Source organism: Epinephelus moara, chromosome 24 (assembly GCF_006386435.1).
Source record: "Epinephelus moara isolate mb chromosome 24, YSFRI_EMoa_1.0, whole genome shotgun sequence".
Classification (NCBI taxonomy): Eukaryota; Metazoa; Chordata; class Actinopteri; order Perciformes; family Serranidae; genus Epinephelus; species Epinephelus moara.
In genome coordinates, this window is record NC_065529.1 from 25,379,831 (window position 1) to 25,406,677 (window position 26,847).

The 26,847-nt window shown below is 43.4% G+C and overlaps 1 protein-coding gene across 1 annotated transcript; it reads right to left on the minus strand.

Annotated features, from left to right (window-relative positions):
- Window positions 1–1,783: 1,783 nt before the first annotated feature.
- On the minus strand, window positions 1,784–26,548 carry LOC126386086 (G-protein coupled receptor 22). The gene is made up of 2 exons (XM_050038211.1): window positions 26,233–26,548; window positions 1,784–5,706 (listed from the first exon to the last, which is right to left on the minus strand). The coding sequence occupies exon 2, from the start codon at window positions 5,579–5,581 to the stop codon at window positions 3,893–3,895; it is 1,689 nt and encodes a 562-aa protein (XP_049894168.1). The 5' UTR covers window positions 5,582–5,706; window positions 26,233–26,548; the 3' UTR covers window positions 1,784–3,892.
- Window positions 26,549–26,847: the final 299 nt, after the last annotated feature.

Consider the following 26,847-nt stretch of genomic DNA (forward strand, 5'->3'; position numbering starts at 1 on the left):
TATTTCCCAAAGATGGTATCTGTCATTTTAGGTAGTTCTTATCATTCTAATGTATGTTCAAGTGTTCAGTTTAGTTTATTTGATGCTATAAAACTAGGTTTGACAGTCAGTGTGCTCACAATCAGTGGTGCTGCTCGTGATTGGTGAGACGGGTGTATAGGCGGGACCTCGATGCCATAGAGATCGCTACTGCGCAGACTCTGGCTCCAAATGACGTCACCAGTGCAAGATGTCAGCAGCTGTATCAGGGATATTTTGGCTTAATTTTTGTACAGTGGGAGGAAGTAGACACGTGCTGTTCATCAGTCATTGGGTGGGACCAAATCATTGTTTTGGAAATCACAAGTAAGAGTGCTTTCACATTTGCCCTGTTTGGTTCGGTTCAATCAAGCTCAAGTTCGTTTAGCCCCTAAGTGTGGTTTGTTTGGGCAGGTGTGAACACAGCAATTGCGGGTGTGCACTAAAACAATCAAACGAAGACCTTTTTGAGAAGGTGGTCTCGGCCTGTATACGAACAAACTCTGGTACGATTGGTTTGTGGTGAGAACGCGTTCCAACCACGATCCGAACCAACTGCAGTTGCATTATGCATTGTTGTAGTTGGAGCAGCGCCTCATTTTCAAACTGTATGGTTTGTCTAAATGAACAATGACCAGCGCTAAAATCAACCTGCGTAGTTGTCCCTCCATTGTCACATTAGAAAGTGTCACATTCATCTTGCAAGTGTACTCTTCTTCAACGTTCTGTTTACTTACTGGATTTTTCACGCATGGAAATTCTGACCAATCAAGAGCAGCTTTCTTGTGCAGGTTATTTGATCTGGTCCGCTTGTAAATGCTGCCGTGAGAACACGAACCATCTCTAGGCAATTATGCAACTTTGTGACAAAATTAGTCCCTGATTCGGATCAATGCAAGACAACTCTGGGTCTGAAAGCACCCTAAGTCTCAAGTCTTTGCTCTCAGTCCCAAGTCAAGACTGGCAAGTCCCAAGCCTTGACTTTATCTAGTCATGATGTGCTCTTCACCAAATGTAAAATCATTTTAATAGAGTAATAATATGTCAATTTTTTTTCTATTCTTTTAAAAATTTGTTAAAAAGAACGTTTGCTGGAAGTTGTTGCATCTCTGTCTGTAAATTCTGACATGCACATTTTACAATCTGCTATTAATTTTTTTTTTGTTGACCACTGCATAGCTTTTGTATGTGAATGAAATAATCGTCAGTATCATTTTTTCCAACTGGTGCTCAGTAACTTAATATAAGGTCTCCATGGTTCCCTCCTGTAACATGACTAGATGCTGTTGGATTGCTTTAAAGAAAGTGGATCTGGGGAATTAAGTGTTGACTTGGAATTAATTCAGATTCAGGAAATTAAGGGAGATAATTGATTCATGGCACACTTTTTAAATAACACAGTTTTTAATATTTGGGCTTGGGGGAAGGTATGACATATTTTCATGTCAAAAGGCTCAAGTATAAGTGAACACACTGAAGAAGACTTTCTGTCGAAACGTCTGTGTTTCTGGTAACGCCACCCAAGTTGGTTTATTAAATTTACCAAAAGGACATTTGAGAGTGCTGGCATCTTTCCTACGTCAAGTATAAATGAAGTCATGGGTGACTGATGTTAAAGTTCAAATCAGGTCTGAAGTCATCAAATCTGTGACTCGAGTAGGACTCAAGTCCAAGTCAAGTGACTCAGGTCGACACTTCTGACAACAACTAATAAAACGTGTATGAACTGACACTGAGATGGATCAATTCTTAGATAGATCACCTTTTTAATACAGATTCTGTTCTGTTCTATACAATAACACATAATATAAATCTTATACAATACTAATATTTCTCTATACACGTGGTCATAAATGTACAGTACAGTGTACACACATACAGTATTAACACAAATACACTTACATGTATCTTCTCTTTACAGTAACTTTCCAGCTCACTCAGAGTTTATCACAATGGCTGATTTTCTGTCCGGCAGATGATTGTGACCAAAAAAAAAAACTTTGACTAAAACCCAAAACAGACACTTTAATATTTACATCCCTGAAAAATGTACATGAATACACAAAAATTATTGTCTTCTGTCTGGCTCACAAATAGTGTAAAAGGGGTGAGGATGAAGGAGATAGCCCAAATCCCAAAGACGCTCTCCAAGACTTGATTCCATATAAAGTTTAAAGTGTACTCTATCTACTTACTGACATAAATCTTTACCTACTGTAACACCCATAATACGACAGCTGATTGAGGGCTGGTTTATTGTTAAATGTCCAGCACATTGGAAAATGAGACATGAAGCCCTGAGGAGAAAGAGAGACACACATATAGTGTAACATGTCCAGGACTCAGTCCAGAAGCTGACAGAGGCCTTTCTGCCTCTGCAGTCATTCAAAGTGCTGTCCAAAAGCAGTGACTCTGCCCTCCAGAGCAACAAACAGCTAACACGTGGAGACGTCCCATACCAGAAGGTTTTTTTTGCCCCACGTTGGGATTCCTCCTGTATAAGATGTTAGTTTACCTGCAGTGACTACAGACAGTTTTAATGAAATTTCCACAAAATGTTGCCCTTTGATTTCCACTTAAAAACTGAAGTGATACAATGTCAGCAGTATTACAGTGGCCTGTGTGGTTACATTTGCTCCAAGTTATCTGCTTTTATATTACGCCCAGTGGCCTCTTGCTGTTAATCAGAAGATTAAGTCCCCTTTCTTCTCTCTTCCCCCAAGAATTTAAACCATACATAGAAAACCAACAATTCTGTGTTCACATTCTCTTTGTTCACATCCTTGGGGTCATTGCTTTTATCATGATTTATTGCACATAACGGACACACACACACTCAGTTGCTCATTCACACAACCACACACTCAAACACTCATGCATTCGTGCGCTCATGCAAACACACCAGCACAATCACACATTCTCGCATACGTCATCATGACTGTTACTCTTAAAGTTTATTTAAAAAAAATAAATAAATAAAGTCATGCCTTTTAGCTTTAACTTACACACATTCTTCTAAGGTATGGTGCTTACTGGAAAAGAAATTGGAATCTTTTTTTTTTTTTTGCAGTTTCCTGGTAGTTTCATATGAGCCTGTAAACTTTGAATCTGATGCTTGTATTTACCCGCCATTAATTTGCTATACCATATACAGTATCTGCAAACACTTTCACTCTGATATATTGTTGTAAACATACAGCAGGACATTCAGCACCACGAGAATATATTAACAACTCAATTAAGGCATGAACAAATGAGAGAAAGAAAGAGAAATATAGACTTCCATTAATATTTTTCTCACTGAGAATATCTGTGCAGGTAGATATTGGTGTGCTTTCACAGATAATGTCTATATATACGTAGATCAGTGTGCATTTTAGGTGTGTGTGTGTGTGTGTGTGTGTGTGTGTGTGTGTGTGTATATGTGTGTGCATATGTACATGCACATGCAAGTTGAAAGTGCACGCAGGAGCAGTGATGTATGCGTTTGCTGTCGTCTAACCCTTATCCTACAAGTCGAGTGCACACTAGTATTTTCAGTAGCCATGGCTGTGGTGTGGTCATAATGCTTGGCCAATGTTGTCATGGAGACACAGTGGCCACCTTGTCAGTCAGAAAGTGGACTAATGAGGGCCCGTGTAAGGAGAGCAGATAGCAGGCTCTAATTAGAGCTCAGGACTCTCCTGTCTCCACATCTGCATGGAACCAGTGGCCATGGGATTTGTCCTGACCTTTGTAAACTTACTGGTTCGCATTTTCTCACACCCATGCACGAATATACACACGATCCATCTCTGGCAAACCGGTAGGACACATACAATTCTTCAAATTCACACACATACACTCACACATGCAAACACACTGAAGACCAGCCTCATTCCCTCACTGCCTCTGTGAGGCATCGATCAGTGCCATCGCTGGCCTCCACACGTGGCTTGCGATTCTTCCTCTGGCCTCCTCCCTCCACCCAGGAGTTATGAATAACTGTCCCCCCGCTGGGAGCCGGGTCCACCTGCAGAAGGGACACTACCCTTTTCTTGACACGTGTTTTGAGGGCACGGCGCAGCTTCTGCCTGGTGAAAGCGTAGAGCAGGGGATGAAAAATTGTGGTTCCATAAGCCATGGCCAAGAAGCAGAGGCGCAGTCGCACCAGGCCGTCGCTGGGACCCATACACAGGATCAGAACATTGACTGCTGACAGAGGGGCCCAGCAGCCCAGGAAGGTGGATATGATGATTAGGGACATTTTTAGGACGCGGCGCTGACGTTCTCGACGGTCCCTGTGCCTGCGCACTGCCCGCCTCAAGGCGATGATGGCAGAAACTGAGGCCTGTACACCCATGGAGGAGGCAGGCAGTGGTGTGGTGGCATGGGTCTGGGCTGAGGCTGATGGTGGGGTCGGAGAAGCAGGGGTGGCCGGGGTGGTGGCGATGGGGGTGGTGGCAGCAGTGCTGACAGTCGTGACTGTTGCTCCACTGTCAGAAATCACCTGGGGCATGGAGGGGAGTGGTGGGGGTGATGTTGGTGTCGGGGTGGGGGAGGGGATGAGAGGAGGGTGGTTGAGGTTCTGGTTCTGGTTGGAGGACACTACCTCTGTGGGCAGGCTCAGGTCCTTCTTCTTCTGCCTCCTGCAGCGTATCCTGCAGGTGGAGTCCTTTGCACGCGTGGTCCTCATCATGTGGGAGCCTATGCGAATGTTGAGGGCCTGCAGGATCTTGGAGTAGGTGAACAACATGACGACCACAGCGATGAAGAAGCATGGCACTTGGAGTAACAAGTGGTAATACATAGCCATGCCTGTGTGGTATCCCTGCCCTCCTACACACAGCAGTGTCCTGTTCTGCCATACTGGAGTATGGTGGTGTGAAGGGGAGGAAGGATGGGTTGAGGGTAAAGGGGAAGGAGAGATGGAGGAAAAAATGGGGGTCAGTCCTGTGGTGTGCTCAGAGTTATTATTCTGCCCCTCCGGCTCCTCATCCTCACTATCCTTAACACTCGATGAGAAGAAATCCCCCTCGAGAAAAGGCAGGAAGAAGACAGCCAGAGACACGGCCCACACTGCTGCCAGGAGCAACGCTGCACGCCTGGGGGTCAGCAGGCGACTGGCCGGGCGCACTGAGATGTCGTATCGATCCAAACTGATCACCAGCACATTGACTGCCGTGGCCACGCTGGTGAACGTAACACAAGCCTCATGAAAGCAGCACAGCGTGGCCAGACTGCTGACTCCACTTTCATTAGCTGGTAGCAGGATCACAGCCACAGTCAGCGGCAGACACAGCAGACAGACCAGTATGTCCAGCACGTGGAGGTTGACTGTGACCAGGTTGCTGACTGAATCCACCAGGTTGGACTGAGCACAGTAGAGCACGAGCACAGTCAGGTTGCTGCTGAAGCCCAACACCAGCTCCAGCATCAGCACAGTGGTCAAAGACACCTGGAAGCCCAGGGGGTAGGGCGTGCTCCAGCCCTCCTCCACCCCGACCTCGCCCCCTCCATCCAGCAGGCCTACCCCCTGACCATCGCTGGTCTCCAGGAGGTCACGATAGCCTTCGGTCTCCATTGACGCCACAGCACTCCCTCACACATAGCAACAGCGGCCGCCACGCCAGACCATGCTCTGTCTCTTATTTTCTTCTGGCTCAAACGAGACAGTGATGAGGACGATGGCCAGATCTGTGGATTACTCTGTGAAAAAAAACAGATGAGAGAGATAGAAAGGAGAAGAGGAGAAGAAAGACAGAGGACAGAGAAAGATCAAGCAGATATCAGTCAGCTGTTCTCATATTTACTCAAAAATAACACTGTACAGCAAGAACAAGTCAAACTTGTCAGATTTCACAAGTGGGGAGACGCTACGAGTTGACACAACGGGGTGAAAGTGATCTTGGCAGGCGATTAGAGTCGTGGGGTGCAGTTCAAGCTGCTGCTGATGACCCATGATGTCTCACTGGGCTCAGGCAGTTAGACAACAGCACGCTTCGCATAGACAATGGTAGCAGCTCAGACAGGAATTGGAGCAGGAAGTCTCTTGGGGGACATTTGCGAGTATGAGTGCATTAAGCAGGGATGTGGTGAAGGACCCCTACTGTCTACACATTTTAACGAAACCAGTGGGGATTTATCTCCCGACTGTGCTTACAGTTTATATACTGTTACAAAGATGGAACCGCGCTTCTGTTGAGCGGGAGTGGGTGGAGGTTTGATTCATTATTACACAACATACATTATATGGGTCAGAAACAAAGCGTGCAGTATAAGGCATATGGAAACCTATAGAAACCAACCACACCTGTGCTGTTAAGATGTTAGTGACATAGAACTACCTGTACCTTTCCGTCCATTTACAGCCCACCTTTCAAGACAATAATTCCTGTGCAAATCCAGTAAATGGCAATTTGAAAAGCCCTCCTGATGTTTCCTTTTATTTTCTACGAGCAATATAAAACCGTCAGCGTCTGCCTCTAAGAGGAGAGGTGGCAGGGACATTGGTGGGCTGGTAGAGAGACCGTGCAGTGCATGTCAACATAGCAGGCCCCATACCGAGGGTGGCAGCAGTTAATAGTTCTCACAGGGAGACGTAATGAAGACGAATGGATCAATGATCCACGGACAGTGCCACATAAACAATGCTATCAGAGAAAGACCAGCTCCCCTAGCATCCTCTCTCCACACCCCCTCTGTCTCTCCTACATCCCTCACATCCCCGCCTACTCTGTTCCCTTCTCAGTGTACAGGCTGAGACAGACTGCTTTGCATGTGTAGCATGTTCTTCAGGGCTGACTGGATGCTCTTCTGTGCTGTGGAAGGAATCATATAAAGTGTTAGTTGATTAAATATTAGACCCTTTGTTGATAATATAGCAAGAACATTTTATTTCCTGAGTCTCTGAGTGAAGAGCCACAGGTGTGTCCTCACTGGCAGCGTCAACCTCGGCCTTTGCCGTCGACCTTTCCTCCGCCGCAGCATTTGTTCTCACCCTCTCGTTTGCCCTTTTCTCTTTGTTTTATTTCACAGTTTTTCCTCCCATTTGTCATGTGGAAAGGACCTGCAGGCAGAACAGGACTCAGTGTGGAACAGTGGTCTATCTTAATCTACTAATGGGTTCCATGGGGTTTGTGGTGTTGCTGGAACATTGATTTAAAGCATCATCGATCTGCCAATTTAACAAGCCCGAGGCAAGGGAGCACACAAACGCACTCTCTATCTGTTCCTCTCACGGGCACCTGTGCTCTCATTTTAAAGTGCTGCATAAAATCGTTGTGAGCGAATTTGTTTTATCCCTTCCTTTCCACACTGAATGCACTTAAAGGTAGAAATAGGAGGATTTGTTGGTTGTGGTTGTTGGCTCCTCCTTCCCGGCTCAGCGGCTCCATTAATCCATACTACTTTTTTAAATTAATTTTTAATTTACTTTAATGTAAGTCACAGTATCAAGATGTACGTGACCTTAAAAGGTACGCTATGCAAGATTGTAGGTTACTGTTTCTAAACACACTCGCCAGGAAAAGTGAAAGTAAAAGTCAACCCCAGATTCACCCCTGTTTAGTGTTTCACCTCACTGTACTTGCATTTTGTAGCACTGTGTCTCTTAAGTGCGTGCTGCTTACAGCCTGGCACCAGGTCCCTACCTTTTTTTTATGAAGCCCAGCATCAGCTTCACCGCTGTGGGGGTACATGGCAATAAAATAAAAAGGAAGTAAAAATACAAGCAGAGGGCAGAGTCTCTGCAGAAAAGTACACCACCACACACTTCTAGTGGGTCATAAGTGATAACTGAGAGGGATTACTTCTGTATGAGTCTATACATTGTTCTTGAAAATAGACATAAACAGAAATGGGTCATTAAAAGTGCTTGAATTTATATATATTGTACAAGAATACAAACACAAGTTCTTCTGACACTGTCTGTCATCACTTTAACACAGCACAGATGAGATGTGTTCACACATTCAAGCCTCTTTCTCTTTTTAATTGTTGTCTGTGAGCTTCTGTTAAGCCTGCTGCTTCTCATTGTAACAATCCTCAGTGCTATAACAGTAATTAACCTTGATCCCTGTCTCAAACTAGGCCATGTTGGGTCCTTGAATTTGAGGAAATTGGGCTGAGAAAGTCCTTAAAAACTCCTTAAATTTGATGTTTAGGGAAGGTAGGGGAACCCTGATGTTGCAGTGACGATCAATATTGGGCCTGGAAGTGTAAATTACAGCATAATCACAGACATCCTGGGAGTATAACATATTCTCGATATCTATATCCACCCTGTGTTTGAGACTATTCAAAGTAAGTGTCCTACACAGGAACATTCAATGTGCTGTGACCTTATAATGTCATCAAAATCAATTGTGTTCACAACATTTGTTCAATATGGTGGACATCAAGGTGCTCCAGAGAACGATAGAGCCAGCAAAGGAACACTTTATGTTTGGCAGTCAATCACAGAGAACATGTCAATACCACATTGACCGAGCAGTGTCTTCCATCTCATGTGAGTGTGTTGGTGGCAGGACTTTGAAGCACCACAGTACATTAATGTCAGGAGCAAACTGCGTGCTACCATATCAGTAACATTAAATAAATAATGTAAATGTACCATGATTAAAAATTAAATGATATGACACAAAAATCAACCGTGATCTGAATTTCAATATTAAAGATAATGTGAAAATAAAATTGAGGGTTAGGGTTAGTAAAATGATGCGTGGTATTCTGCAGTAACTCATTTGATCAGTCTCATCAAACGTCAACCGTCATCATTTGAACATCGCCCATCATCCGTTTCTCTTAACAGTCCTGCCAATAATTACAAGGGGATGATTGTGTGCTGGTGAAATGAGCAGGCTTGATCGCTTTCAACAAGAGCCATTTATGTTACTCTATGACTAAGAGAAACAATGAGCCACAATTGGCCCTGTGATAATGGACACTCAGTGCTGTGTGATGAACCGGTTAGATATACAAAGAGCCGCAAACAAAAGAGTAGAGAAAGAAGTCTGTGTTAGCATGCTGTTTGGGGGCAAGACAAAATGTCATAAGCCCTTAATATGAACAGCTGTGACTCTGACCTGCGGGCAGGAACACTCACAATATTCCAGTATTTACAGGGAGAGGGGGGAAGAGGAAAATTAAAATGTGTAGACAGGGTGCTGAACTTTGGGTTGTTTTTCTAATGATCACCAGTTTTAGGGTCTTTCAGTGGGAATTGTAAATATTCAGGTTCATTTGAGGCTGCAGGTCAGTCTCATGATTTTATGGCCTTGGTAACTGAAAAACAAAGTGCAATGACGTATGCTGTAATAGTGTTTTGGTTCTTACGAGTGCATGATGTTATTGTTGGGACTTGTTTATTCCAACCAAGTGTTTGTGTGCATGTATAACCCTGTCTCCTGGAAATAATGTTTGTATATTACTAAACTGCGCTCATGATTGCCTGGATTATGTTCAGAGACAATGTTTCTTTGAGCTAATGAAACACTTCTTTAATGGAGTCACAGGGAGGTGACGAGGGTGGATGACGGACACAAGCCCTTTTTAGATAGGAACTGTGCAAATTTGCAGGAAAGCCCAATCAGTGAGCAAGTAACAAAACGTGTAGTTCAGCATGTGACGTAAACAGTGACGTACTCCGAGGGAAGCCGCGGCTGGTCAGTCTTTTGGCAGTTCTCTCATAAGTTGGCCCATTCTTCACTGTCTGTCTTCTGATGGTTAATGGCCTCTTCATTTGCGAGGACAAGGAGGGCGCACAATGCTTTGTCTCCCCAGTTGCTCATCTTTACAGTGTCTGTCAGGTTTGCGTTTCCCTGTTTATCCACCGCCAGTGGCTCGCACGTGCGCCGTCATCAACAGCTCCTCCCACAAGTCTTCAACAGCCACTCCCGGCCACCTCGGATCAACTCGCCAATCTGGCTCTGTGTGTTTAAACACTCGCAGCTTGCCGGCAAAATGGCCCAACATTCGCGGAAAATCTGGCAGTATAAAAGGGGCTAGAGAGTGCAAGACTGTGACATCAGGATCTCGGTTCACATCTAGACTCCTGATAGGTTTAGGAAACAAAAGCACTTTGGTTAAGATTCGAGAAAGACTGTGATTTTGGATTTCAGTGGATATATTGCCAGACATGGAATATAATGTACCTCAGAATGAGGCGTTTATATCTATACAGGGAGCAGGTCCATGCCCCTGGGGTCCACCATGTTTCTACAGTTGCTCAGAATGGACAAACCAAATACTGGCTCTAGATAGTGCCATTTCTGTTTTTGCGACAGCCTCAGTTGGCAGCCCCCCAGGATGAGTAGGGTTGGAAAAAAACACAGATTTATTCTGTTTTTAGCGGTTTAAACCACCAGGTCCATTTGATTTAGAGAGGAAGAGAGAGACCTCTGTGGACAATTCGGCTCTTGGTGAAAACCCTCTGAACGTCTGGATCTTAAGTTATCGGAGGAAAAATGGTGAGCACAGTAGGTGCTGGGCTGGCGGCCTGTCTGTGACAAGCACACTCATTTGTAACGTGAAACTGCTTCATTCTGTGTTCTACTGGTTTAAATCACCTGGTCCATTTGTTTTGTAGAGGAAGAAACCTCTTGGGGAGAATTTGGCTCCCAGTAAAAACCTCCTGAACACTGAAGGAATCCTAACCAGGAGTTCACACTTAGCACACTGGAAAGGTTCCAGATGCCACTAAATCCTACACACTGCTCCCTTATTTATTAATAAAAAATATAATAATAAAAGTAATAATAGTAATAATAATAAATAAAATGCTGTAGTCACTAGAAATGGAAAGTGTATTGCAAGATTGGATTCTGGCAGAAACATGTTGTCAGTGAACATTTTGCTGATATGTTTGGGATCAACATTTTTACAACTCACCGGGTACGTTAATAAGCAACATTTCCTCATTATGTCAATAGAGAACACAATTCGCTCGGCATTACGTTTCCCTCAAAAACATATTTGCTATTTCAAATTAGTTGTAATTTCTAAGAGACAGAGGTGGCATGTGTATGTGCCAGCTGATGCACTTTGTGGCAAAAGAAAATAGCTGGAAACAAGGTGAGACCTCTGTGCCATGAATTACATCTAGCCTGTGATTGACAGGTCAGACAGAGGGGAAAGTGGCAGAGGGAGCTTAAGGCATGTACTACAGAACATGTTATATTAAGACATGACCCAAACAAAGTCTAACAAGTTTTCTGACAGCTCCACTTTGGTCAATAATCCTGAAGACAAACAAATCAGAAGCTCTTTTTTTTAAGCCTCAGTTCTGTAAAATGATTGTCACAGAGGAAGGCTTTCAGTCACAGAGTCTTAAATTGGTTTTTGTTAAACTCATGCACTCTCTCCTAAGTCATCAATCAACAGCCTAATTTACAATCATGTATTGAAAGCTAAATCATGTTTCCGGTCGGCTCAGCTTGTAATCAAATAAGTGACTGTCATCTACAGATTTCACTTTGCAGATGATTTCATCAAATCCGGTGTCTCAATCGCTGCAGATTCTGTGCTTCCCTCCGAAACAACGAAAAACTGTGAGTGTCCTGGACTGCAGTGCATCCCGCAGCCTGCTGTCAGGGTTATTATAGGTGTTGGGTGGTAGATGACAGGTTGTCAAACCCCTTCCCACAATATCAGAGGGTAAATGCTCAAGCAGATCCTGTTGTCAGTGTGAAGAGTTCAGTTTCTCTCCTTCTTTTCTGTTTTTTCTTTGCTTGTATAATCTTGCATGTGCTCTAAGCTATCCATGTATTTAATTTTTTTTCTCCTGACAACACGTTTTTTTGCCAGAGGCTAAATTACTTCTTCCCGGCACAAAGACAAACAGTAGGCATGCTTTCGGCCCAGACAGCAACACGGTGTTAGGCATTTCATTATCTTGGCACATTTGTTAGGTATGTCTTAGTGAAATAGCACAACATTACTACACTGAGAGGAAAAGGGTGGACAGCGTCCAACAGTGTAGGTCACGAGCAGGGCTGAAACACAGCTGATATGCTCTGGACTCCCAAGATAACTGCATCAAAACACTGCAATAGTTTTATCAAAAGAGTGCAATCAACAGTGCTGCAGCAGCTCGGTGGCTGCCAAGATTAATTCAAGCCACAAGTCTTTGTCCCCTATGTTGAGTCAGACATTGTGTTTTTAAAATGATTATTATAACAGCTCTTTTTTGACCAGCAAAGTTGTTTTTATTATTAAATCAGGTTCATATTAACAAACCTGCACAAATCTGCACCTGCTTTTTAGATCCACACAAAACTGACTCTCACAAACCAAATGGACTCGGAAAATACATGATAATGTTCCCCCTGTAATCCCACCGCAATGAGTGGAGGCACACCTCACTTATTTCACACAAGGCTCACCTCAGATGAACTGCGCTTCCAGGCCAGTGCACCTGTCAGATAAACAACACGCGCACAGGCGTTTTACGGGGACATCTGAAATGAGGCAGAAAAGGTTTATTAAATCTGTCCCTTCTTGCTGTGACATTTGCCTGTTGTGTTTCTGCATCTTAACCAGATGCTGTTGAAAGTGCTGATCCTGCACCGGGCCTGAGGGCACTCACCCATTTTCACCTCGGCCCTCTGCAATCGAGATGTGACAATTGTGGTCGGCACACGTGAGACTTCAGTTTGCTAATTATTTAAATGTAGGCACCGCCTGTGCCCTCTGTGAAACTTTATGTGTTCAGTTTGCATATTTCTGAGATGTAGCAACTTTCCACAGAAGACAGCTTGTGTCTGTTATAATGTGATGATTGCTAAGCTTTGGAGAAGTGTAGTTTGTTGTTATCAGACTCTCTCACTGTCTTAGGTCCTGTCGTCATGTATACAGATGATTTTGAAAACTGATATTTTCCCCCTCTGTTTTAAAACAGAAATCTGACCTTTGTTTTCCAAAATATCTCCATCCACACTAGAACACAAAAACAACCTTAAACACTCGCCAGTGTTAGCTGTCTGCTACAGTCTCCCCTCGTCACAAAGAAGGCACTAAAGTGTACAGGCTGATGTTATTTTTTTCAAAACACTTACTAGAGATCTAATCACGGTTGATTCCCCTTTGATATAAGGACGAAGGTGCTCACTCAAATATACGAGCGATGCTGTGGACATGCAAAAGTTTTCGTAAAAAGTTTTTCATCATCAACAATCCCACTCCAGAAAGTGTCCCACCACCTGCTGGCTCAAAGTGGTCTCACTCCGAAGTCATCGACATCTGACGCTTGGAAAGTGACTTTCACCTTCACACAGCGTATCATGCCGTCCTTTCACGTTGGCATGATACACGGCCGGTCTAGGGGAAACGCGACAAGACAAGAATGAAAGTTAAGGTGGTGAAAGTCTGAGTAGGGTGAGTGGGAGGGGTGGTGGATGGATCCAACAACCACCGACTTTCACCCGGGAAGGCAGTGTTTGCTTCCCGTAATATTGTAAAGCCAAACCCTGTTCGTGTTTCCTAAATCCAACTACGTGCTTTTGTTGCCTAAACCCAACCACATGTGTGTGTGCTGGCAAAACATAACCATGCATGTTTGTTGTTGAAGGAGAAAAAAAACGTAAATTTGCAGTGCTGTACTGACTATTGCATTTATTTATATGTAAACGCTCTTGTGCCTGTGAAAACTGAAACGTATTTTGAGAAAAGACAATGCATGTAACAGGCAGAACTTGACATGGTGTCCCAGAACATCAACAAACAATGCACCCCTGGTACCTTGCATGTCAGAACTGGATGTGGAAAGTCCATGAGCATACCTCGATATGTGACAAGGTCGGAGTGAAAATGTGTCGTGTCTGATTCAAAACTGTTGTTTCAAGGGGACTTTAAGTGTGGACGCTGAGGTGGAGCAACAACATTGAGTGCAGCATGTGCCTCTGTTTGTCCATGAAGTGCTGCAACATAACCAAGTGTAAAGCTAACAAAACATTAGCAAACCAGTAGTCTGCTATTGTTGCTGTTGTTTCAAGTGTATGCTCATTACACAAAGCAACAACAGTTGTGTGTGAATTGAGGCGATTACATCACTGTTTCTCCAAATGCTCTGTTTAACGTCTAGCCTACTCAGTTAAACAGAAGCCGCGAGTTTTGAAAAAATCTGCACCTTAGATGGCGTTTTTAAAAAATGTCAGTTTTGGTGACTTAAAACTCTGCGTGTGGATGAGAGGCCGAAACATAGAGGAAAATGTCCTTTTACAAAAATATCAGCACATGTGCAGACAGGGTTTTATTATTGCTCTAAGTTATATAATATTAGATTAAACAGCAGGAAGCAGGACCACTTAAAGATGACAGATAAGCAGCTCAGATTTCCATAAGCTGATGTTTCGGTCATCTAATGTCATCTGAACAGTCTCGTTTAGTCAGGCGCACTGGATTGCTTTAAGTCTAGTTAGTCTGTCCTGTTGGCAGGAGCTGTTATTTTTAATCAGTATACCTGCTGCTGTGGTTTATATTCAGCAGTTGTAAATGATCCAGCTCTTCTGTGAGGCTCTGCGCTTGCGTCCACCTGAGGGACGGGGATCATCAGTGCTGTTTATGTGAGGACAACAATAACCGAAGTAGATGTGTGTCACTTTCTCCTCCTTGAATTAGATTGGAAAAAGAAAACGCTGTGGTAGTAAGCATGCCTGGTTGTACAGATAAGAAAAAAAAATACATTTACAAGAGGGCACTGTATCCGACTACAGATGCTGGAAGTGTAGCTGCATTGTGTCGAGGTTTATTTGGGCTACTATCCGTGGAGAAATCGTTATCTGTTTCCTCTTTGATGGATTTTTCCTTGTAAAACTGGAAAATGTCAGAACAAAATGGTGAAACTAGAAAGAAGCCTTTGCTCTTTGATTCTATGATACTGACACCAAAAGTTGACATTTAGGGAAGAAAGAGAAACAAGAGGAGAGAGAGAGACAGGGAGGATGAGTGAAGGAGGGAAAGAGAGACATTAAACAGGATGATGGCGCATGCAGCACGCTGACTCATGGCTGTCTTAGGTATTCCTAATGTCCGCAGTGAGACAATCGATCAAAGGCTTGATTTTCCCACTCGATTCATCCAGCAGCGCTAACAGCAAGCAGCCACCAGCTGGGCAGCAGCATCCCTGGCAGGCTCCCAACAAGCCAGCCTGGATAGGCCAACAACACAACTGGCTCAGTGAGAGCAACAACATCCCAGCCTATCTCATATGTGTCTGATCAGCACAGCTTCAGGAACGTCAGGTGAAACGCAGTTTTGATGTGCAACAAACTGAATCCAGCCTGTTAAAGGGATACTTTGCCAGATTTCAACCAGCTTTGTGTCATAACAGGATGGGTAGTATATGTAGAGGTGTGGTAAACGTCCCTTCATCTTACCAGCGCCCACATCAAATCTCAGCTCAAATTGCTGGCTCTAAGGCTGCTGCTTAAACTACAGATTATGCATCTTTTTTTTTTAAATGCCAACCACCACAAACACAAAGAGTATAGAAGCTGATCGAGACAGAGAGCTGTCACTCTCCCTTTCTTTCTCTCAAACTTAGACCAAACCAGAAACCTATTTTAGTGCCCCGTTTTGCAGGAAGAATTTGTGAACAGGAAGTGTGCACCATACTGTTTCCTGTATTGTTCAACCCCCCTGCAACCCTCAAGAGGATAAGCGTTTAAGGAAATGAATGAATGTTTACTATAATTTGAGATCGTTTGTTACCTGTCCCAAAACGGACCTGCTTGTATTACCTCACCCACCAGAGGGAGTGTTTATTGGTCCGGTGTGCTGCAGTGCATTCTGGTAGTTGTGTCCTTTCCACCTAATAAAGTTTCAGTGTGTAGGATTTAGGGGGATATATTGATAGAAATGGAATATAATATATTAAGTATGTTTGTTTATGGTGTATAATCACCTGAAAATAAGACTCATGTTTGCATTTACCTTAGAGAGAGCCATTTATATCTGCATATGGAGGGTCCTCATCCATGTTGCACTGCTGTTTTTCTACAGTAGCCTAGAACGGATCATTTGATTAGGACAAAAGCGGAGATGACGTGAGGCACTTTTCTGCTCTGAGTCAAAGATTTTTCAACTTGAGGAGTTCAGAGCGCTCCGGCAAAAACGCCAGGCACTCAGAGAGCAGCAACATGAGGCACGTAGCAACGCAAAAGCAGCAAGCAAAAAGCCTCATTCTCATTAAAAAACAATTATAAAAAGCTACCTCCAGCTGCTAAAACGCTTTCTGTGTGATCGGGGCCTTATTCATTGTGACCGATATCAGTGTGACCAATATCAATCACCTGGTACATTTGTTTTGGAGAGGATGAGACCTTTGTCGATATTTCAGCTCCTGGTGAAAACCTCCTAAATATTTGGATCTTAATTTGTCAGAGAAAAGCGGTGAGAACAAATTAGCGCGTGTTGGACGAGAAACACTGAGAGATACTGATTTCTGATGTGAAACTGCTTTATCCAGTGTTTTTACAGGTTTTAATCTCCTGGTCTGTTTTGTTTTGGAGAGGAAGAGACCTCTGCAGATAATTTATCTCCCAGTTAAACCTCCTGAACAATGAACACTGAAGGAATCCTAACTAATAGAAGTTTCTGCTGGTTGCAATCTGCAATCCTCACCACTAGACGCCACTGAATCCCCCTAAATCTTACCCACTGAACCTTTAAGTAAAAGCGATTCTCTGTTTTCTCTGGTCATGTAGGATAAATTTCAAAAGTATTTGTGTCTGTCTACTGCAAACAGACAGCTCAGCGTTATGAAAAGACCATCTCTCCAGCAGTGAAACTAACTCCAGAACTGTTAAAACCATCACTGCTACTCTTTATGTGAGGCCAAGAAACACTTAACACTGTATAATTTAAAAATGGGTTATCATAACTCACTGCCAAGCTCGCTGAGGACAGACAAGCACACCGTGTAGTCCACAATGTATGGATAACTGCCATCCACCCACGCCGCCACCCACCGCCGGCCCACGCGCTCCCTACCCGCGTGCTCCCCAGCAGATAAAGCAGAAGATGGATTGCCATCTGAGGTGAATGACACCTTGTGTGCTTAAGAAACTGCTGAATCCCATCCGCACTTACGCCTGAGACAAGTTAGGGAGAGAGGGACGGGGGTAACGGGAGGTAAGATGAAAACGGGAGGTGGGTGCAGTGAGGGCGTGATGGATGAGAGCGAGGCTTAGGGGTGTGCAGATGGATGCTGAGTTGCGTGCTCGCTGGAGGGGAATGTTTGTTCCCTGCTCACTACCTCTATCCATCTCTCTTTTGAATAGTCCCAGTTGCGCTGCCTCGCCTCCCCTCACCATCCATCTTACAACCAGCACATGGCTCTCCGCGTTTACAGTACACCATGCAATATCTATGTGTAGTCCCGCCAGATCGTCTGGACAGAATATTCTGAGATTTTTTAATACTGAAGTCCAAGCAGCCTCTCACAGATTGCCGTCACCACATTAGGGATAAAGACTCATTTGTCCAGTCACTTTATGTCCCACATTTCTGACAGGCTGCTGCGAGAACATCAATAAGAAAGCTATGGTAGGCAGGTTAATTATCACTGCCTGTAATCTATAGAAACCGCTCCATACAGGAAGAAGACCTTGGTCTCTAGACAGTTTTGGTCCACAGGGTGTGAGGCATCATTATCACCTGACAGCGTGTTCGATGGATTTCATTTGGCTTCGCACATTCATTAAAGACACTCCTTGGTATCCTATACCTGTCTATGACACCCCGAGCCTGTAATGTTGCTATTACCGGCACCACCCATCAATAAGCACTAATCAAGGCTAGCATGCAATCACAGGTCTTTAAAACAAGAAGAAATCAAAATCAAGTGTGAAAGCTGGCGAAATGAAGTGAAGCTGAGTCAGAGCGAGCAGAGACTGTTACGTAAATCAGCGCTTTGGAACGCTCTTCACTGGCCCATCCAGCAGAATGGCAGTGATTATTAATAATGATGGTATGACAATAAAAGTGGATAAACTGGGGAGATAAAACAGCATTCATTATATTTCTGTTATAGCAGTAATTAATCGTACGTTCCCTATGTGTTCTGAAGTGATTGGATGTGATTAGCAACGTCTCCCTCCATCTCTCCATTTCAACAGCCCTTGTCATCAGGATTAAATGGACAGGCTGAATGCAGTCGTCAAGCTGAAGTAGCCAGTATGCTACTGCACCCACCTGTGTTAATTTGTGTTGTGAATAGACAGTAAGGTCACAGTGCGAGGTCTGTGGTCACTTTAATGTTGCTCTGGTGACAAAGCACCAAACCAACAGCTGATTATGTGATATAAGGCCCAACAAGAAAAAGCTTTGACCCTGTGCTCACATACACAGACCTGCATTGCTGGGCCAAAAATATCCATGAACACACACTGGAAATCTCACAGAAATCAGTAGATATTTACAATGGTGGATTTTTATTTTATTTTTTACAATTAAAGGTGCACTTTGCCAACTAATAGGAACACTGTAGCATCTAGTGGTAAGGGTTACAGATGGCAAACAGCTGAAACTTCTCCCATGTGCTAAGCGTGAATTCCTTTTCTTTAGTATTAATTTTTTAGGAGGTTTCTGTCAGGAGCCAATTTATCTGCAGCGGTGTCTTCATTACCAAAACAAACAAACTGATTAAATCAGTAAAAACACTGAACAAAACAGTTTCAGGTTACAAAATCTGTGTTTTTTCTGATGCTGTTCGTCCTGGAGGGGCTGCTAACTACAGCCGCCGATGTGAAAATGCTAATGGCCCTATCGAGAGCCAGTGTTTGGGCTGCTGTAGAAAAATGGTGGTCCGTGAACGAAGACCAGCTCCCTGTTTAGATGTAAACGACATTCTGAGGTAACGAAAACACGATTCTTATTTTCAGGCGATTATAAACCTTAGAAAACACACTTATTATCTCATTCCAGTGTTGAGTGGGATGATGGGTTTTGACAGCATCTTGACATTAACATTAGCTAGGTAGCTAACGTAACGCTAGGTTACAGAGGGTTGACTTCACAGTTAACAACTAACGATGCTGATATGTTAATAAAAGCACAACATTCACCAGTAACATTCACTGTCCAGCCAATCTGCTCCCACAAATGGGCTCGTCTGTCTTTGTGAGTGTTTCTGACTGACATATTATACAGCTCAGGAGTGACAGTAAAGAAGCGACAGTGACAACACCGCTGCCGGTGCCTTTGTGTGTTCTGAAAGTCGGAGTCAAAGTCTGGGTGTAGCACCTTTCCTCTCGGGCCTTAAGGGCCGTGCACATGCCGCGGTTTTTGCACCCTCAAATTCATTGTTTTTAATCTAGACACACAACAGGTGTGCTCAAACACCAGAGCAATGCCGTTGCAGTGTGCACACAGTCCCGAGCACCTATGTGCCCTGACATTAACAGATTCAACTTTTGAAAGCCAGCAGCGTGCACTTTATGTTGTGTGACGAGGAACGACAAATCACAGCCGACAGATATCTTTCCCTCCTTCAGTAAATATCAGTCTGTGATAAATATGGAAAAGTTGGTTATTTTAGCACAGACCTGCCAGAGCTTTATATCTGTCCCATGGACAATAGGTCTACACGCTTATAAACAGCGCCTGGAAGAAGATCAGCTCTGCGCTCAGGATTTCAGGTAAATAGGCCATAATACGGTGCTAGTTAAGGCTATGTGGACTCTGAGCCTTATAGTGTCTTCTGTGGCTCTGGAGAAAATAGCCCTGATGATGTAATTACAGTTGCCTAAAATTGGACTTGAGACTTTGAACAGAAAGCCTTCGCCACAAACTCGGGGTGTGGAGACTGGACGACATGGGAAGGTGAACAAAATGAATGATATTGAGCATTATGGGAAGTGTAGTATCCAGTGGTTAGAATCTGCCAATTACTCTTCCATTTTAACTTTTGTTTTTTAATCTGTCCTTGACTTGCCCTTCAACTTTGACAAACGTGCTATGCTAAATCACTGGAGTGTCCCTTTATGGCATGTAATAAACTCTCTACTCTCAGATGTATACCTTGACTTACCTATGTGGAAAGGTGATTTCCAGAATAACTACAAAACAAGTCTAAAAGCTGCAGAATGTAAAAAAAAATCTAAATCAAAGTATCCACACACATATCTCTATTGTATGCACCCAATGTATTTTCAGAGCTCTCAGAGATGCTCTGACAGTCTGTTTGATCAAATGTGTACACATTGAATTGGGTGTATGCAGTGAAGGAAAGTGTGCCGATGCTTTGATTTCCACACAGGGAAGGAAGAAAACTTTTATTCTTAAAGGTGCCCTGTACATTGTTTTTGTAAACAAAGATTTTTTTTTTTCCAAATTACAGAAATGCCTTGATTGCATCCTTGAATGAATTTGCCTTTGTTGGTGAGTTGCTATGTTTCTCTACACATTACAGCCACTTACAGATGAGCGGAACAGTGTGAAACCATTGACAGGATTATACTACTCATCCGTGTGCACATAAAGAAACAAATCAGTGACCCCCTCATAAAAAACTTTGCTCCATAGCACTACTAGTGGTCAAAAACTTCAAAGGACACATTTACATTGCAGTGAAACAGCAAATCAGGAATTTTGCATTCTTGTAGTGTTCACTCTCAGCTTGAATTTAATCAAACCTTTCTTCTGGAGATCAGTGCCTGCAGAGAATGGAATCTCTCCATGTACCAATACATGTTTTACAGCTGTCTGAAACAGACTCATGCTCAGTGTCCATGGACGACGGGGCTTTAGAGAAGCAGAGAGCAGCTGAAGAGGTCAGAAAACTAGACAAAAATGGATGTGAAGGCAGTGGAATAAGAGCAAAGGAGTAAGTGGAGCTGATGGGTTACCAGGAAAAAAAGACTGAAGTTGTCTGCGGCAGGTTAAAGTGTTTAAGCGATTTCACTCCAGAAGGCAATTAGTACTCAATTAATGCCATTTATCTCCTGCAGACAGGACGAAATTGGCCAAGAGGGGAGAGCACCACTGCAGGCATCTGTACTCGCATGCCATAATGACAGACAGAGGTCTGACCCAAGGGAGGGAAGACCAACACACACACACATATATACACAACCTCAAAAATAAGGGATTCATTTTCTATTTCCACATGAAGACGTATCACATAAAAACCAGCAGGGCCAAAGTACATGAGACGCACATTAAATACTTAGTGTAAATTAAACCTCATTTACATACACTTAATGTTTGTCAGCTTCTAACTAATGAAAATATTTTATGTAAAACATGCCTTAATATACAACAAATATGCACAAAAGCAGCTGCATTCCTTTTCAATATCTCTGGGTGGCCACACTGTGTCTTTGAATATGAGTCTTCTCTTCCATGTTGCCTCTGTCTCCTTCTTGTTGATAGTCTATTTTCACCCTGGTCACTCCACTCTGCTCTTCTAATGATTTATTGTTCCATCTCTGCTCTCTAGTTGCTCTCTATATGCGTCTCACCTTTTTTTAACATCATCCTCCCGCTGTTGTTCTATCTGCTGCTGAGATCTGCTTCAACTCGACAGCACTCACGCACTTTGAGGAACATTGTTGTTTACTGTATTTGGCTGGGGAATTAAGTGCAGTATGCTTTTAATTTCACACGGTAAACATGAGCACACTGACGAGAAGGATGAGCGACCCTCAGCCGTCAGTAATCAATACACCTACGTGAAAGGCAGTTACTGGTGTTTATTATGATTTGACTTTTCTCTGGTGGTATACACATCCAGAGGCTGCTGCTTATTTCGTACCTTTAATGACTGTATGGACTTTTATGTTTAATGCTTAAAGTGAGGACAGGATTTTTTTGCAGTGTGGTTGTATAATGCACTAATACAGTCAGTGTATTACCTACTGTAGATGGCGGTTGGCATGCTCCCTGCTTGGAGAAACAGACAGATGTACCATCACAGAAGCTCAGCAATGTACTGCAGTGCACAATGGGCAGCAGTAAAGCCGCCCTCTCCTTTGTAGAACTTTGTTTTCCTACACATAAATGCAACTGTGCTGCACACTGTATTACGCCGCAGATCAGCTGGTTTGGATCAGAAAATGTTTTTTCAGATCAGACTATGATCAAACTTCACAGTTCCATAAACTGTCTAACCCAAACAGCTGATCTGCAACATAATACAGTGTGCGGCACAATTGCGCTCATACGTAGGAATACACAACTTCTAGAATTGAGAAAGTGTAGTGCCAAAGGAAAGGGCTGTCTGCGGTGAAAATAATCTCAGTATAGTGTACAGTTAAAGTGTTTGTTGGTGTCTAGCACCTTTTGCTGCTGCCCCCATCAAGCGATACATTACTCAGCCTTTGTGGCAGTACTCCTGTCTGCTTCTCCAAACTGGGGGCGTGCCGACTGCCATCTACTGCATGTAATTAATCTGGTCTCACTTTCAGCTCATTAATACCCAGGCGCATTAGACACCAAGGCACAGAGGCACCCTTTAGCGCCGTTATGAGACACACCGGGTAGCAGCATTTTTTGATTCTACAAGCAACAGCCGTAGTATAAAGAGTAAGAAAGACTGCATTGGGCGGGTTGGAGGGGAGGTGGATGGGGCAGGCAAACTCCAGGCTTTCACCTAAGCCCACCGGTCATGTCCAATGTGAAACCAAAGTCAATTGAGTTATTTTAATAACAACTGAGTGTGCTAGTAGGCCTGTGTATAACTTGCTACTGACCTATCGTGACATATGTCATGATGTTACATTACGTTAGTGGGAAACTTATTTATTTTAAGCCAAACCATGATGTTTTTTCTAAACCTTACCCTGTGCTTTGTTGCCTAAACCTAAAGAAGTAAACCTAAAGACAAAGTTTTTTTTTACCTGCATACTAAGTTTATTTTGAAAAGAGAGTGCATGCATTTAACAAGCGGAACAAAGAACTTTTCCTGTGAGAACAACACATTCTCGCTCGGACCTCGTCACATATCGACGTTTGGTCATGGACTTTCCACATCCACATACGACGTTCAAGGTACCCTGGGTGCATTGGTTGTTGCCGTTCTCTGACAATATGTCAACTTCTGCATGTTACGTGCCTTGTCTTCTTTCAAAATACACTTTTGTTTTGACCCACTCTGACTTTTGTCGCCTTATTATTGACCGACAGGCCACATATCATGCCAATGATAAAGGGCAGCTTTTCTCGTTGGTGTCTGACGCTGCAAGTCACTGCCCGAGCGCCAGATTTCAACAACTTTGGAGTGAGACTGGGTTGGTGAGAGTGGAAGAAGTGAGCATAAAATTGACACGCTGTAGCTGAACATCCCAAACCGATGCAGGAGGGGCACCCTGAGCGTCATGGTTTAATGTTTAGGGCAATTGATCAGGCGTTGGTGTTTGACCAGTTGGGCGTTGATGTAATACACTGACTGTGGATAACAACCTCATACAACCCCACTTCAAAAAATCCAGACTATCCCTTTAAAACGACCACAAAGGTTTGACAACTTGTTTATCGCACTTAAAAAGAGAGGTGGCAAATCAAGTTGCTGAAGGCTTTTACAGCAGTAAATGTGACTGTTTGTCTTTGCTGCAGGGACATTTTGCACATGCTCACTCAACATCTGCCATGCTTACAGTCTAGCCATTTTATCAAGGGAAGTTAAAGATGCAATACAAAATAAAATAACAGCTGAACTGTAAGTGAAACATATACTTTTGGGACTTTGTGTTACGACATAACTGTTTACAGCCCTTTAAAATGTATGCGTATCAGCAGTGTAGCTGTGTTGTCCTCTATGTAAACCCAACGCAACCATTTTGACAAGTAAGAAGTCTTCCAGCCATCACATTACAGCCAAATCAAATCCAACACAGACTGAAGCTTTATTGGAGCCTTTTATGACAACAGAGCAGCTCTTACATAAATCTTGTGTGCTTTTTCCCCACACTGTTGTTGTCCTATAATAACCTCAGCAAGACTCCGACCATCTCCTCCTCAGCACTGTTACATATGAAAGGTAAATAAGACTCATCAGCTCACAGGTACAGTACTCCTTTGCTCATTGAGCTTAAACAAAATATGACCGTTTCCTTCAACTACGCTGCGGCATCTAGCCGGAGAGTGACACGTGTGGTGGAATATTTCCCCACCAGCAGCATCAAAGCTTCTCTATAAATACACGCACAGACGCAAACACACAATGACCCACATGCAAAGCAAACACACGGGCTGCCACCGTGAGAGTGACTGCAAATGGGAGTACGTTAAAACAATTACCATCCCTTTGGGATTCTACACATAACAGAGAGAGAAACACACACACACACAGAGAAGGTGCTCACTCTTTATAATCTCCTTATGTTTGTGCAGTCTCATCGAAAAAAAGTTCATTTGGGGGTGAACAGTCCTACTGTAGACTACTTAATATTAAGATGAGCTCATTATGTATTTTCAGAGTAGCTACGTAACCGAAGTGTCTGAAAAAAGACTGACTGATAAGATTGAGAGAAAAATAAAATGGTCACGTTACCATGCAATGCTATCCTCCTTTCTAGCTACATTCTCAACATTTACTGTAGTTTTTAATTTTACCGATGAGGCTACATCCTCCATATTATGGCCTTTTATTTTAGAAAGTCTCCAATCTGCCAGTTGTTCTCTAATTACATAACCACACTTACGAAATGATAACAATGACAGTAAAATTCAATATGTTGCCACATATTGTGGCAAAGCACTGGGTGATAAAAAAAAGAATACAATGAATTGGAGAGCCCAGAAAGTGTTTTCTGCATTCTGGTGAGTTTTTATAAACCAATTTGTGTCTTTTTTGCATCAATTTATGTGTAAATGTCCATTATTTTGTCGATAAAATTCTAATGCTACTATTAAGTTTTTATTGGTGAGGACAAATGCACGTGTTGTAAATATTTAGGGGGATGTGGCCCTCGAGTTTCCCCCAAAATCTACACCTATGGGAACATGTAAACAAAAAATGTCTTTTGAAATAATGTGTTAAAAAATCTTTGATGACTGTCACATTTCAAACACCTCATGCCAGGTAGCAAAACACTCTGTCGCTCTTGATAACAAGAATCTGATTTTTAATTGGTGATAAAAAGCACCTTTCTCCCCCAAACTAATACAAACAGGCTGCAGCCTGACATTAAACAGACTCTAACTGTAACCTTAACTGGAGAATATGTTGCTTTAGTGATCAGCCGGGAGAAACCCAACCACACTCTGCCACCTTCCAATCACACATGTTCCCATTTCACATCTCATCAACAAGACAGCAGTGTATCAAATGCTCTCTGTCACTGCTGCATATTCACACACAACACATGGCAGGACAGGACTGGACTACAAATAACACAGTAGATTTTGAAACCACTACTAAGATCATACAGGAGGAAAATGTTTAAAAAGATAGCTTATCATATTTCAGATTTAAAATCTACAGAAAAACATAAGTCAGGCACAGAAAATGCAAATTTTAATTTCAATTTTTTGACTGTTATTGCTGTCTTTTTTTAATGAAGCTAAGTAAATGCAGAGGAGCCCTGATAAACAATCCTTTGATATCATAGTCTCGTGGGGTTATGCCAGTTCAACACTGAATAATTTGATCTTATTACAGCATTAAATGTCAAAACATTAGTTGGTGAACTGAGCCGCTGCTCTTAAAAATGATCAAACGGGCCACCTTCGTGTCAAAGCGTGGCGCATCCATGTGACTGAAGCATATCAACAATCACCGTGGGTCCCTGGAAAATGGGAGACTGACTTGGAGGATCAGAATTTACTATGAGCCCACTTGGATCAAAACAAATCACTACAGGTCTGTTTCTTCTATCCATCATTTTCAGATTTTCCTTCCCTCTCTGGGACAAGTGCTGTCTGGCTGTTGCTGCAGGACGGAAAAGCCCAAATGCTCTGAAGGATTTTTGTCTCACTTCATGTCCGAAAATGCAAATAAGGAATTCAAATCAGCCGGCAACATGTCCCGAGGCTGTCCACAGGCCAGTCATAAGTGCTGCTGTGACAATGAGATTTGTTGTTGTCTCCTCCAGTCCGGAATCAAAACAGGTCCGGACTGTCTTGTCCCTCCAAGAGACAGCCCACCATTTGTTTCATTTTGCAGAAGACTGGATCCCTTTGATCCCTCACAAGTCCATGTGTTTTCTTTTATGCTATTTGTAAAGACATGATCATGCTGATTTTTACTTGAAATTAAGATATGAGTCTTATGAGAAGAAGCGCTGATAAACTTACCAGTTTGGTGAGTGGGAATTCCCTTTACATCCTACTGCAGGTGTCGGTGCGCTGCGCTATCTCCAACGCTGGACCCCGATTCACTCCAGAGCTCTCCAGGACAGCCGGCTGTCAGCCAAAAACGTGACCAGAATAATTTGCCTCCGTTTTGTCATAAATATTACAGCGGGAGGGGGTGGTGTGGTGGTGGAGGTGGTGGTGGTGGTGGAGGGGGGGAACCCTCCACGGCTGCAGATGCAAAGCGCAGCAGTGGCTGACAAATCAGGTAATATCACAGTGTTTGGGCGTTTTTCTTTTAATTCCCCACTCAACACGGCGCGCTACACCTGTCCACTTTTATGCAGCGGACTTGTACAGCATCCCACACGCGGACCGGCCAAACGCATGATTATGCGCTACCCGCTCGCTGGAGCGCAGTCGCTCCATCCCAGCGACCAATACGGTGATCTGCAAGCGCAGGGGGGAGGAGAGGAGGGAGGGAGGATGGAGAGGGGGGGTTTTGTTGGAAGGGGGAGGAGACAGGGATGCGGGAGGAGGATTGGGGGGGCTGGGGTATGTATGTGAATGTGTGTGTGTGTGTGTGTGTGTGTGTGTGCGTGTGCGTGTGCGTGTGTG